This window comes from Cyprinus carpio, chromosome B2 (genome assembly GCF_018340385.1).
Source record: "Cyprinus carpio isolate SPL01 chromosome B2, ASM1834038v1, whole genome shotgun sequence".
Taxonomy (NCBI): Eukaryota; Metazoa; Chordata; class Actinopteri; order Cypriniformes; family Cyprinidae; genus Cyprinus; species Cyprinus carpio.
In genome coordinates this window covers 5,668,007-5,683,834 of record NC_056598.1, presented here as the reverse complement: position 1 = coordinate 5,683,834, position 15,828 = coordinate 5,668,007, and the positions used below count along the sequence as shown (strand labels likewise).

The following is a 15,828-nucleotide window of genomic DNA, read 5'->3' as shown; positions in this document are numbered from 1 at the left end:
CATGCTTTGTACCCACTTTGTCATATTTCTCATAAATTGCATAAATTAATCTCTTGTAATAATGAAATTGAGGTTGGATAGTGACTTGACAGACCACTATCTTACTAGCGTCTTGCAACTGTAAAAAAAAAAAAAAAATCCTGTTAATGTTACAAAATAAAATTGGCAGCTGTTGCTGTCAGAATAATTATGTAAAAAAAAAGCTTTACAGAACAACCTGTAAATATTTACAGCTTAAAAATGTAAAATGAAATAATGTATAACCACACTGCTACTAAACTGTTTTGTATCCTTTAACATATACTGGCAACCACCATAGTAACACAGGTGGTAACGGGAAAGCCACGTGAAGAATCAAAGTTCATCACAAGTAGCTTTTCCACAAGCTGAAGTAAATACTAATATAGAAGGTGCACGGTGTCATACACACCAATACAAAACAACGTCATAGTAAAGCCACGGTCATGCTAGACTTTGAGCACACAAAATTTCTACTGACACCACAACAGTCTTAATATGAAGTGACAATCTGTGTCCTTTTAAAAATCATAATTCAACAATTAATGCATCCAAAATGTAAAAATATGCAATCTTTTTATCAATATATCAGTCACTTTGGAATTCTACTTTCCAGTTCTGCAGATTTGATGTTAGCATTGTTTTATTTCAGCTCACGCAGGTTACACAGATCTTATACTAGTAAATCACACATTTGTCTGATACGAATTCGCAGGTCACAAAAGAGTCCATCAAACTTGAACGCTGAAAATTTGTGTGAGCTTGCATTTCCTGTCTTCCGTGTTTGCATGCATATGAATGGAAGTCAGTGGAATGAAAATTGTAGTGACTGATCCTTAAGATATAGTTCACCCAAAATATACAATTTCCTGATAATTTACTCCGTAAAGAAGTTTTAAGCTGAAACCATGGTCCTTGGTGATTCATAAAATGCAAGCAGTTATTTGCCTGATGCTATGAATTACAGGTAATAATGTTGTGAATTATGTTCCGTTTCTTGCACAGATAAATCACTTCATAAGACCTTAATATATATCATATGAGCCACGGGTTTTAATGTTGTGTTCCTTAATACAAATATACAAATATGGGCAATGGCTTGCATTTTATGAATCACCCAGGACCATGGTTTCAGCTAAAAATGTTCCTTACTGTTTTATTGAAGAAAAAAGTCACCTATATCTTGGATGGCCTGCTGGTTAATAAATTAACAACTAATTTTCATTTTTCGGTCAACTATCACTTTAACACATGACATAAAATAATGCAATAAACATGAGTTTTACAACATAAGATGAAACACAGAACCCTAATGCACGGTCTCTTTTTCCAGCCTTGACTGATGGTCAGCCGGTCTGATCAGCTTAAATTAGATTGAATTTTAAATCATTGATTGTTAATTTGTATATGCTCTATATATATATATGATTGTGATGTATGTGGGAGTATGCTGCAAATTACTTTCCCCAAGGGGATAAATAAAAACTGACTGACTAATGTACATTGACATAAAAAAGAAGCTAAACTAACAAAATATTTCATTGAAAAATATAACATATGAAGTGTCAAACAGGGAATTCTGTTACTTTTTTTTTCATTGTTAATTGTAGGATGCACTGCTCTTTTTACTTCTAAAAGCTTAACATACAACAGTATTTTACTTTAAAATCTCATAACATTTCATTTTAGTTCTATTACAGTTTTTAACCATATATGAAAACATTCAAACAGCAGTTAGATTTAGAAGTGTGAACTATGTTGATGTAATATGTATGTTTGTAGCTGGACCAGTCTGTTTTTTCTAAAGGCAGTTGTCACATTACCACCACCTGCCTGCAGTGTGTAGACATGTACAACATGAACAGACACTTTTGGAATATATTTATAAAATATCAGAATATTCTTTTTCAGCAGAGCATCACTGGTTCCACACATTAGCTTAGTCTGAAAAAGGACCTTTACTGATTGACTAATATTCCACTAACAACAATATAACATTTTGAGAATGACCCGTGTCATAAGACAAAATCTATATTTTCTGTGGGTGAGATAGTCACTAAACTTGTCTGATTATATAAACTGGTACACCTTTATATCATTACAACTTGGAAATCTGAGCCCTAAAGAGTTGACTTGGAATGATCTGTCATACCATTAATGGAATAATCACTTATTCAGGTTTATTCTCATTTGTCTTCCACTGTAATTTACAGTACTCTCTAATATTTTGTTTTATATAAACAAAATACACTGCCCGTCCAAAGTCACCACCTGGATTTAACTAAGCAAATAGTTAAGATCCTCCCATTGGATAATTACTGCATGGATGATTATGTTATGTGCCCAAAGTATGAGGTCAGCTGACTACCTAAATATACTGAATGACCATGTTATTCCATCAATAAATTTTTTCTTCCCTGATGGCACGGGCATATTCCAAGATGACAATGCCAGGATTCATCAGGCTCAAATAGTGAAAGAGTGGTTCAGAGTGCATGCAACATCATTTTCACACATGGATTGGCCATCACAGAGTCCAGAGTCAGACCTTTACCCCAATGAGAATCTATGGGATGTGCTGGAGAAGACTTTGCGCAGCAGTCTGACTCTCCCATCATCAATACAAGATCCTGGCGAAAAATTAATGCAACTCTGGACGGGATTAAATGTTGTGACATTGCAGAAGCTTATCGAATTGATGCCACGGCGAATGCGTGCCATAATCAAAACTAAAGGCAGTCCAAAGAAATATTAGAGTGTGTGACTTTGTTTTTGGACAGGCAGTGTATTAGTTGCTGCTTTTTTCAGGCTTTTGAACTTTATACTAGTGGATGGAATATAGGTCATTTTAAATAAACTTGCCCCTCTGCTGTGTATTTCAATGTCCTTTTTCTTTTCCCTCTTGTTTCCTTCTGTTAATAAAATGGCCACTCTCAGGACTCTCCCCTCCTAAATGAAATACTTCATGTGCTCGCTAAAGCAAAATCTTCACCCAGTGAGCTGGACCAAGTAAGTATCATGCCGGCACGGGTCTGGTGGGTTGGGCATCCCCCATGGCCGCATGTCTGGGCCGCTCATTTCCTCCTACCCTGTTCCCCAAGCCTCGTCAGTGGGGTTTACTCCAAGAATAGAGGGACTCATGTGCCATTGCGCTTCATTCATTTAGGCTTGCCTTGTGGGTCTGCCATGGACAAATGTCACAGCATTATTGATGGGAAAAGTTTTGGTGGCCAAAAGCTGTGGGTGGCATTTTCACAATTTTGAAATGCAAAATGTGATTCAAAACATGTTAGCCTTATTGAATTCTCATTTTCTGAAATGTGACAATTGTTTCTGAATGTAATGAGCCTGATACAGCAGATAACTTTTTATAAGTTGTGGGATTGGACTTAAAAATATTTTTAACATAATTGTGAAAATGTCAGTTTGGTGTTTTGGTTTCAAAATCTCCTGTTACCAATGTGTATTTAAATCTCTTTATACCGAAATCTGTGTATTTTGCATCGTTGAACTTTTGCCTTTTGTGTAGAATGGTTATACTTTGATGTCCTTGTCTATTTCACTATTGACCCAAACTGTGATGACACATTTCTATTGTAATAATTAACATTGCAAAGTTTTTAATATTTAATTTTTTAAACTGTACTTTTTCTTATATTCAACAGCATAAAGTTATTGCTAAAAAAAAAGGAGTAAATGCTAATATAGCTGAGCTTGTGACTGATATATCAGAAATGGAAAGAGCTTTTTCCAAGTATGTTTACAAACACGCAAGGAATTTGTCTTTGGTGATAGAAGATTCTACGTAAACAGAATTTAAACGATTATTTGAAATACAATCCAGCACTAATAAATAAAATATAAAAAAGACAATAAAAAGTAATGGAATGGAAATTGCTAATGAAAATGGAAATACAATAGTATATTTTTATGGTCTCTCATGTACCCCATATCTCCCATTAAAGGGGTCATATGATGCGATTTCAAATTTTCCTTTCTCTTTGGACTGTTACAAGCTCTTAGTGAATAAAGGTCTGTGAAGTTGCAAAGACTAAAGTCTCAAATCCAAAGAGATATTCTTTATCTCATCCAATGAGACTCGTCCACGCCCCCCTGAAACAGCTCGTTCTAACACGCCCCCACATATCTACGTCAGTATGTGGGAAGATTTGCATAACGCCGTCCAGATGTTCAGGCAAAGAAAGAAGGTGTACCTTTTATTCTCGTTGTAGTATTGTTGTTGCGGCCGCCGCTGCTATGTCGTATAGACGCTGTGTGTTTCACTTTGAAAGCAAAACTAATTTGTTTGGCCTTCCAAAAGAGGACGATATCCGCTTCGTCATGCCTGGAGCTGATCCATGCTGGTCGCTGAGGAAATGCATCAACTTTGCACCGTGGATCGGCAAATCTGCTTTCACCGTGGCTTTCACCGCGGCTCACTCTAGGCCTCTGCCCTCTGCTCACTCAAGGCCACGGTGTGTGATGCTGTTTCATTGAGAAATCGAAACTACTTTGTTTTTGCCTTCCAAAAGGAAAACACGACTAGAAATCATGTTTATATCACGTTTATAATGGGTTTTGTGTTTTTGTCTCGTCGCTCCGACCGGACAAGGCATCACAATATGTTAAGTGGCGTGACATTTCCGTCTCGCGCTTGAGGCATTCGGCCAATCAGAACGTGCTGGATAGCTGGCCAATAACAGCACACCTCGCTTTTCAGAGTGATGAGCCTTTTGAAAAATCGACATGTTTCAGAAGGCGGGGCATAGAGGAGAAACAGTAATGTACAGTATGTGGTAATACCAAATACACAAAATAATGTTATTTTTAGCAGCATCATATGACCACTTCAAATGTTATTATGCAGAAGTACACTTTCATGTTCCAAATTTGAGATTGTGAAAAGGGTTCATTATTAGGGATGTAATGATTAAACGTGAGCCGGTTGAATTCGATTCATATATGTGACAATTAGGGATGTAATGATTCACTCAACTCACGATTTGATTCAATTCACATTTTGTTTTTTGTTTTTTTACAAAATGAGATTTAAGACAAATTATTAATTAAATGTGTCTTTTTATTATTACTTGGACAAAATGCTTCACATTTCTTTGTGAAATTGAAATATAACACTATAATAATAGACTAATATAGCACTTGCATATTATTGCTTTTTTGTTGGTTTTGATTGCTCCTATTGTCCTCATTTGTAAGTTGCTTTGGATAAAAGCGTCTGCTAAATAACAAAATTTAAATATAATTTAAATGTAAATAACAAAATTAAATTTACATTTTAAAACAAGCCCCAAATCAAATAAATAACACAAATAAAATAAATCTGTTCATATAAACAAACTAAGGCTTCGTCTGTGCTCTTTCAATTTAAAAGTGCCATAAAATGCAAAACTCACTTTTGTAAGGTGTTTGAAGACAGTTGTGGGGCCGCAGTGTGTGAAAACAACCAGCCTATAATGGTCAATATCCACTCACTCATTGTTTTACAATCCATTTGTGACGCTCTCTGCACTATACACAGCCCTGAGTGAGAATATTGCGTTTTCATCCTGCCTCTGTATAATGCATATTAAAGTTCATAAGTGCAGCCAAGGAAACGGTTTAAGCGCCACCTGCTTCTCATTCAGCTCACCTACTGTTTCTGTTTCAAACAGATATTTTTTATGTATAGTTTCACAAAACTGAAGTCAATCATTCTGTTTTTGTTTATACAATCTAATTTAGCTTAAAAACTGCTCATGTTGCATGTATGCAGCAGTATGCAGTGGTTGCCTGCCTCTAATTTTAAATGGAAAGAGCACAGACAAAGCCTTATTTTGTTTATATGAAGAGATTTATTTTATTTGTGTTACTTATTTATTTGATTTGGGCTTTGTTTTCCTTGTCATTATTTAAGGTCACATTTTCTTTATATTAATTCATTTTCTTTATAAAAATTACGAGGACAGTTAAATCTAAATCTCAGCTTTAAATCTAGTTTAAAATGCAATATAACGTTATTTTTAAGTTAGTATTGTAGGTGTATTATTTGTTTTTATCAGCAACACATACAGAAGCACTTAATTGCAATTGCATCTTAATTTATAGTATTTTGTAAGCTTTATATTTATTACTGATATTTAAATCAGCTGTGAGAGATTTAATATAAATAAAATATGTATTTTTCTCTCTCGCTGTTTCTCATGTGCCATTTGTTGTGTTCTGCACTATTCATTTATTTTGAAGCTCATTAACTATTATAAAACACCTGTAGCAGCATAAGGCAAAATGTATAATTGTCACAAAATATAGCTACTGTTTTTAGCCTATATATCACACACATTTCATTCATCTGACCTTATCCTTATTTGCAATCGCTGAAAAAGTGTATAAAAAAAGACATGCAGCATTATTTTTTTATTTCTTGCTTTTTTGTGATCTAGGCATAACGAAATGGTTGCAATAATGAGAAAACACGAAAGAAAATAATAATACATGGCTTCTTTGGGCTGTCCAGAGGCCTCATTATAAAACCAGCCCTGAAAGATGCGTACGCCACTTCCTGCACAAAAGGTGGGATTTATAAAAACAAACTTGATGGGTAAATTTGCGCACCTGCACACAAACTCTGACCCATGCATACAAACTATTTTATCTCGAGTGAGAAAATTAATAAAGATAAAACAATAACTTTAAGCTCTGTTTTCATGTCGATATATACATTTATATTCTCATATTCTCCACTCTCATATGGCGATAAGGACTGACATTACATAAAATCATTACGCAGAACTTAAACTAAAAATAATTTGAAATTAGACACATTTGTAGTGGATGCACTGGATCACTTTTCCCCTTCTACTGACAGCGAGGAGTGCTATAGGTGCACAATAATATTTGATATAGCTGATATTCACCTTATCAGCAAAACTGCATAAATTTAGTTTGATTTGAATTGTTTAAAACAATTGAAATAGGCTACTATTTGGGCAGTGTTAAAGAATGAGATCAACTCTATTCTAAAATATTATACTTAGTTTTTTTTTTTTACAACAAATGGCATTTATAGTCCGTATCTCATATTTCCTTAATGTCATTTATCTTTGACGGTGTTAAACATGGTGCCACGTGGATGGGAATATGCATGGAAATGATATGCAGATGAGGTTATGCATAGTAAAACAAGGCGTTGTAAGCTCCATATATGGTGATTTCGGGGAGGAGACGGGGGGGGGGGGGGTAGGGTGATGCATGTACACACAATCTTCCCCTGACTGGGATTTATAAAGGGATTTTTGCGCAGGTCTAAAATCTAGCTTTTGACCGTATGCACACTTTTAGGATGAAATCTAAAGAGATTTTTATAAACGAGGCCCCAGGTTTGAAAAAGACAAATACTTGGGAAACGCACCATTTTTGTTCCGCAGAGATCTATACTTGGGTATAGGGGCCAAGTTTGAATGTTGTGTTTGCAAACAGCAATTGAAAATTTCTACATAGTGCACCTTTTAAATGCACAAAGCTAAATCACTCGCATTACGAGCGACAAAGCCAAGTGCCTTGTGTGTTGATGCAACACTTGCTTAGTTGTCAGACATCCTATTCTTATAATCGGTATGATTTGTTATAATAAAATATAATATTCTATTATACTGTTAGCAAATACAACATGTACTTTTCACTTTTGTGAATCTCAATATTGTATATTTAACCCAGAGACACTGAAGTTACTTTGGAGGTTAAAATGTGTAAAAAAAAAAAAAAAAAATATTAAGACTAAGATTCCAACACGTGTATTTTTGGACTTGGTAAAATCAGCATTCATTTCGCAAGTCAGAGGAAATGTGGGCTTTTTCTAAGTAATTTGCCCCCCCCCCCCCCCCCAAGCCAAGTTTCTGCTTGAGCATGAACACCAACACTAGCACTGTTTTCAGGGCTCCAAACTGCGACTAAAACAGTCGCATTTGCGACCATAAATATTAATTTGCGACTGACGTTTTTGCTGAGGTCGCCACTGGCGACTACCCGCCGAAAGCTCCTCAGGATTTAACCGCTAAAAAGTTTTCTCCGGCGGATGATTTGCTTCATTCTAGCAGTGCCCCGTCTGTGATAAAACGAACTCGGGCCGAAGGTTAATACACACAACTACACCGAGTGTGGACCTGTCGCGTGTACAACAGCTTTCAGCCGAGATCGGCCCATAGGGAAAAAGCCGTCTGTCAGCCAGAAGTGTTTTGCGCGGCTCTGGTCCATTATCTTCTCACCGATGCCGAGACTGAACCGACAAAGACGCATTTCAGCCAGAATCAGCCCGAGTGTTATTGCTATCTGGGTATATATTTACATCTTATAACTTAAACATTTGAATGTAATGCCTTTTTTCCTAATTGTTTTGCGATCAAATCTTTTGTTATGTTCACGTATTAAACGGAGACGATGCGCATTAAAGTTTTAGTGGAAAAAGAGAGTTTCAGACAGTCCTCATCTCTGCCGCACATCAGAGCTGACGCACACAGTCTGATAAACGCAGCTCCGCTGTGCAGCGAGAGAGAAATGACGGAGACGGAAGAAGGGAAAGTGCAGAAAATACAGCGTCTATTTCGTGCACAACTTGAACAAACTAGAACAGGTAAAGCTGTCAGCTGTGTGGATATTGGCAATATCGTTAACAATTTATTTAACAATTCTCGTTTATAATAATTACTAATATGGCTTCTTCTAAACAAGATCTTGGTCTGTGTTCTTTTAATGCGTGAACCTCATTATTTGAAGTGCAACTGCCGTCCAGTAATCGCAAAAAGCTCTGTGCTTTGTCACTTTTTAATAAAAAGTACCAGCTTTAAAATTATTCCGAATTCATAACGAAGTTCAAACAATACAGTTTGGGCGCTCCTTAATGGAGCAGGCGTGGTCGCTTTAGCGCCTCAGTTCAAGGGCAAGTGAAGCCATTTAATCTTTCTCTTTACTAATATAGTACATAGTGAACATGAATTAACATCAAAAGGTAGCCTATTTTATAAGAGATCCTACAGTACAACTTACTGAAATGTCGGAGGAGCCCAAGCTACACTCAGTGGCCAAGTGATGCTTATGCTCCATGATACTGGTACAGATTCTGTGTAATGAACAATTCTTTGTGACTGTAGATTTCAAGCTGGAAAAGACATTTAGTTCCCACTTAAAGTGAACCTTGGTTCCCAGGTCATCTACAAGATGGATTAAAATGCTGATAAAGTCAAGAAAAGATGAGACATAAACATGACAGTATGATTGAAATGTTAAAATGTAAATAAATAAATAATAATAATCGTAAAATAAATAAAACACGTTTATTCTGTGGCACCTATTATTTGGCTCCTAAGTTTTTTCTTATAGGAGCAAAAGCCAACTTACCCTAACTCTATTTTTTTGATCCCTAGACAAGGTTTTGTTAGAAACTGTTTATTACCCAGTGTTCTTTTTGTTTTCTTTGATCCAAAACCCTTTGTGAAACTGCTGCATGCACTAGTACAGAGGCTGCTTCTGAAAGGAAGGGCTAATCACTGTGTGCATCAAATATTTATTCAGGACAATCTACAGTATGAGCTATATAAAGGCTGCTTTTACACCGTTGGCTCAGTGTTAAAATGTGTGTGAGGTGACTGATGGTGGGGCTGCATCTGCTGGGAACATGCTTGAGATCTGCCAAACATTTTCTCTGTGGGGTGTCTGGATTTCTCTCCTGTATGAGTTGTCACTTTCAAATCTGCACTTGTCAGTCTTTACAGGATTTGAGACACTCTGTTGTGAATGAAATATTGCAGTGTAATTTTATATGTTCATGATTTTGTAATTAACACTAGCATGATAAAGTTATGGGCTCCAACTCGGTAAACTTAACATGGGCCCTATTATTGATTTTTCGGAAGTAAATAACTTTACGTGAATCGTGATTCACAAGCTGTTTTACAGCATAGGCTAAATGCTTGGAAATTATATTTACCATTTTCAAGTCCATTTATTATTTGTAGCACGCAAGCCACCCAATTATTTTACCTTTGTATCTTTGTTTTGAATACGCGCCCTCTAGCGACGAAAACTTGCATATTGTGCCTTTAATACAAATGAATGTCTCATGAAATCGATCAATCAGAGTTTCAAAAAACATCAATAAGTCTACATTTTATTGCTGTTTTTTATGTTAAATGTGAAGAATGATGGGGAGGGGATGAGGTTTTTTTTAAATTATTCGTTAATAAACTAGTGTTTTCTGAATCAGTGTCGCAAAGATGAATTTAGACAGAAATGCATCTTTACGGATTACATAATAAAAAATAAAAAAATTCCGAATTGAAATATTTAGTTTTATTTCTGTTTTGTGTTTTGTGTTCACCGCATGTTGTATGTTTTGCACTCTTAATAAAAAAAAAATAAAAAAAATCATTTTAAAATAGTAATTTAAAACATTGTATAGATATATTTATCATGTAGGTAAGGCAAGTATTTATATAAGTGCATTGGAAAGCGTTTGTTTTCCTAATTTTACAAAATCACAAGGTTTTGTTGATATTGTGAGTGCGCACAAATAAAAGTAGACCCTTTGCAGTTCTGAATGATGTATACTTTTACTTTCGTGAGCAAAAATTATGGCATATTTTTAAGCTTCCACTGTTATTTAAAAAATGCAAGTTATCGTGCTGGCGCCTCCCATGTCCTCAGGGCCAATTCACATTTGGAGGCCCCCCACCCCCAATAAAAAGCACTTGAAACAAATATGGTCCCTAACCTTTTTGTTAAAACAACATTTAATTTTAAATGTTGCATATTTTTACTTATACAGTACAAATGTTTGGACACATTACTATTTTTAATGTTTTTGAATAAAGTATCTTATGCTCATCAAGCCTGGATTTATTTGATCAAAAATACCAATAATAATAATAATAATAATAATAATAATAATAATGTGAAATATTATTACAATTTAAAATAATGGTTTTCTATTTTACTTTGCTTTAAAATATATTTCTGTGATCAAAGCTGAATTTTCATCAGCCATTACTCCAGTCTTCAGTATCACATGATTCTTCAGAAATCATTCTAATATGCTGATTTATTAGCAATGTTAGAAACAGTGCGTAGTGTTTATTTTATAACCTGTGATTTATATATATATATATATATATATATATATATATATATAATTATATAATCTTTTATAACAATGTCTTTATTATCACTTTTTATCTATTTAATACATCCTTGCTGATTATTATTGTTTTTTTTTTCTGTATTTTTGATCAAATAAATGCAGGCTTGATGAGCATAAGAAATTTCTTTCAAAAACATTAAAAATAGTAATAGGTCCAAACTTTTGACTGGTATTGTATGTACATATTAATCAAACTTTATCTAAGGTAGTCTCTTTTTTGATGCTATTATTGTCATTATTCTGCTGTTTTATTCAATTTATTTACAGTTCCAGAATATCACTACTGTAGATGAACATAAGTGTTTTTATAATTTTTTCCTACCTTGGTATGGGCAGGATTTCCCCCTCCAATTTGATCAATATTGACTACAGACATTGTCATATTATTAATATCAATAATATGATGTTATGTATTGCATTGTTACATTAAATATGATATATATATCAAAACACACACACACAAATCAAGTGGAAGAGAAAGACTACCGCTGATTTTACCGCTGATTAGAGAACCGGCTTTACTGACGAGATGCACATTAATTATCAGCCGATATTTATCGTGCACCCCTAATTATAAGCGTTATGTTAGAGCAGTAATGTAGTATCATCAGCAGAATTTAGAAGATACGCACATTTGATATCATTTATTTGAAACAACAACAACAAAATGTTCTTGTGTGTTTGCTTTTTAACTTTTTAACTGAATACAAACTTTTTTGCTTTTAATTTTTTAGCTATTTTGATAGTCAGCTTCTGACACGATGTCATTCACTGTATGTGCAAATTCAAAGTGTCGCATCTGGGCACGTCAGCGGTGCTCGCAAAGCCTGAGGTCCTAGACAATCGCCTGCTATATTTACATTCCTTTAAAAAACAAGAAAACCTAATTTTAACAAACATAAAATGTTCCAAATATATTTCTAGATTAACTTAAAGAAACGAAAATAATTATTACCACTTTGCCATTAAAAATTTAAACTGAACTATTTTAACACTAGAGCTACCAGAATTTTATAACTAGAATGGCCATAGCGGTCATTCTGACTGTTCATACAAGACTGAACTAAATGCCATTTTTGTCATATCATATTTACATTAGAAGCTTCTTTTGAGGTTTTACAATGAAACTTTGAATGTCTGTTGTCACATTTTATTTTACCCTAAAAAAAAGATATTTTTTGTAATATTTAAAAGAGCTACATAGACCACTCCTGAATGTACGTGTCTCGCTTTGTGTCCGGCAAGCGGGAGAGCAAAAGTTTTTCACTGCAGTGAAAATGTTGTAGCCAGTTTGTTCTAAATGCTAACAAATATGAACTGATGCAGAAAATTTCTGTAGATAAAATGTTGTGAATTTTGGAAATGATTACATGCATCTTTTTTCAATAAATTTTTACTTTTGTACTTTACAACACTCTGGAGTTATTGGAAATGTTTGGATCATATGAACTGGAAACAGTTCTATGCAGCCACCACTGGAATCGTGATGCATGAATAAATGGCTCTGTTATGAGAATATAGGTAATAATAAACATCGTCACTGTCGCAAAAAAAAATCATTTGTTTTATTTCACAATATCAGTCTTTTCTGGGCTAAAATTAGCCTATATGCATTAGCTATAGCATGTATACTAGCATAATATAATAATAGCCTTTATTATTATTATTATGGCTATTTTTTTATAACATTGAAGTAGGCTATTACTGATAACAGCCAAGCTATAGTCTTCCAGCCTAACGTAGCCAACCTGGAACCGTGGCAGATTGAATGACAGCAGTGGTTGTATTGGAGGGGACATTCTAAAACGCTGAAAAAACGCTTGAGAGAGAGAGAAAAAAAAAGACACGCTCCAGTTGGACTCGGGCTGAGAATTCTGATAAGCTGTCGGACAAGTGAAATTCAGGGAAATTGCAGGGAAATTCATCCTCATTTCAATTAAAAGTAACCCCTTCCCTCAGCTCCTATTGTGCACCTGCATACCCAGACGCTACGCCACTGCTGAAAAGTCTTCTCCGTTCCAGCAATGCCATTAATCAGACAATAGTGACAGCAGTGAAAAATATTTGCACTGATATGAGTTATTACCTTTCCGAGATCCATGCAGATCCATGCAAAGTCATTATAACGTCTTTTGCTTGCTAATGCGGTCTTTAACAAAGTATTACAATTTGATCTGGATCGCAACGCATGCAACATGCCGCACTAGATGTCTTTTTCGATGTTATCTGGTGCTGATTGAGCTATAATTAAAGATGTCACGTTACGGACCCTGAATGTTTTTATCTTTATTAGAGATCACCAAAACCCACCATTCGTTTTTAGATAATGACCCTTTTCCTGTCGTGGTTTAGTTTTGCGCAGAATCCACAAATGCGGGCACGGATTTCTAGAAAGTGTGAGGCTGTCTCCAGCGCTTTAATTTAAACAGATTTGATGGTCGCGAAGAAGTAAAGGCATTTACTCAGTGAGATGCTCGGTGCAGCAGCGAGAAAGTAAAGCGGCGTGGTGTGATGCAGCGCGCTCTCTTGTATGCGCTTTCGGGATCATTTGGAGACATGTGCGCATCACTCTTGGTGAACTTCACTGACATGACCAACATGGACAACAAATACTAACACGTGGATCGCTCGTTTACTCTCGGTCCTTAAGGAGTAGCTGTGAGCACCGCATTTATGAACGGATTTAGCGTGATTCTCATTAAAGAAGAGAGTTGCGCAATGACATGCTGAGAGACGCGAGGTCGCTGTCCGATATTAGAGAATGGATTGCATTTGTATTGTTACGACCAAGGTAAGCGCACAGATTAACGGTGATTTACTGCGACCATCTGAATGAAGGCATTTACCGCATTTTATTGTTATTAATAATTCGGTTTATTGCTGTGTACACTATAATAGCGGTACTTTGCTAATATGTAGTTATGGCACTTTTATGATCTTAACTTGTCCTGTTTGAGCACCCTCAAATGCATTAAATTTGAGACATTGGTACCAACTCTCTGTGTTGTTGAAAGTCAATAAATTTCTGCTCACAAGACAATACAATGTGATAATGGAAGTTTATAGTATTTTGTCATTTATTTATTTATTTTTTGAAGATGTTGTTTAACGAACACTGTGATTTAAATATTCAAGATTGTGGAGACAAAATCAAATTAAAAGTTTTAGAATCTGCCATTGAAAACCTATATTGATTGACCACTGTTCAGTGTCCCTGTCATTGCCCTGTGTTTAACCAGTTCTCTACATCACCTGTCAGGTTATCTGGCTTTTCTCACCTTATGGTTTGAGACCATGTGTTATTTTTTTTAAACTCATTTATTTGTTTCATAGCATCCCCATATTTTCAGCCTCAGTGCTCTGCTCACGTTTTATTTTTCATTTATTATATACAATGGTTTTAGGTATGTGTTGTAATTATATTACCCCGGGTGTGATGTCATGACACTTTCATGGTATATCACTGTACTGTAGTTGAGTTATTTTATTTCAGTACTTAATGTCATGTATATCTGTTAATTTTGCATCTAATTAATTTTAATCTGTTAAGGTTTGCATTTAGCAATATGACTGAACATGCAATGCTGAATTGCTCATTTTTTTGCAGTTTTGTTTGTGAGAAAGAAAGATGGCAGCAGGACGCCTGGACAACATCTGGCATTCTGTATGCAAGTCTTTCCACCCTGCTTTAATGCTGTTTATCTCATGGGCCTTGCTGTCATTTATCTTGACCTTCAGGAGGCTGACATTCTGTCTTTGATCTCTGGTACTGTCTCTCATAACTGTGGGCTGACGTGATACTTATTGTTTGATTCATACTGGCCTATGACTCAAACTAATTTATCTAAACAGTGTATCAATAGTATTTATTTTGGTCCATTCTGTAATAATACAATTTTGTTATTGTATGTTAAACTGATTTGTGCCAGTGTATTATTATATTTAAAAATGGAAAGTAATTCATAACGATTGAAATGACTAAATTTCGCCCATGAAAATTCGCCAAACACTGGTAGATCTGGCAAATGGTAAATATTTAGAAAACTGGTCTCACAAGCAATCCAGACTGTAATCTGGATCTTTGATGACTATGTAAAATAAGTTGGATCGCACTGCAGAGTGAAAGCTACAGCAGTTTATGCTTAGTTTATGAGCAGTTTGGCTCAGCCTGGAGTAATGTCTTGCACTGAACTCACAAACTGCTGTTTATTTAATTCCTGAAGAGTTTATGGTTATATTTTTATTTTTTTTAGCTGCAGCGTACGCTTACATTTCTGATCCCTAAATATAGACTACTCAAATGACATTTCTAAGTAAACCGATGAATAACCTATGCGCTTCTGTTGTCAGAAATGTTGCAGATGAGGCTATTTCTGCTCAAGAGAGCAGGGTTTGTGTCCCTGTTTGGGAATTCTCATAGAGCTCTTACTTTCTATCTCTTCCCCTTTCTCCCTAACCTCTGACACACCCGCCCCTTGTTCTGAGTGCCTGGTTTTGAGGCGTCACAGAGGATGGGCTCCAGTTGTGTGCAGTGACTGCATGTTTTTTGCATGCATGACTGCTCATGCTCATGTCTCCTCTGGTCTGTGCCAGCCTCAGGGCATGTCAGGCTTGCAGTTAAA

At 35.4% G+C, this 15,828-nt stretch overlaps 1 protein-coding gene across 19 annotated transcripts in view; it reads left to right on the top strand.

Annotated features, from left to right (window-relative positions):
* Positions 1-15,828, top strand: part of dlg1b (discs large MAGUK scaffold protein 1b) — a 130,335-nt gene that overhangs the window by 25,255 nt on the left and 89,252 nt on the right. For 10 of the 19 annotated variants that reach the window (XM_042717820.1, XM_042717819.1, XM_042717829.1 and 7 more), the window contains one exon: positions 2,956-3,027. The exons of 7 other annotated variants lie outside the window; for them this stretch is intronic. In XM_042717820.1, coding sequence (XP_042573754.1) covers positions 2,956-3,027 — 72 coding nt within the window. Of the gene's footprint in view, positions 1-2,955; positions 3,028-12,977; positions 13,998-15,828 lie in introns of those variants that run through there. 2 more of the 19 variants (XM_042717838.1, XM_042717841.1) reach the window with 2 other exon arrangements.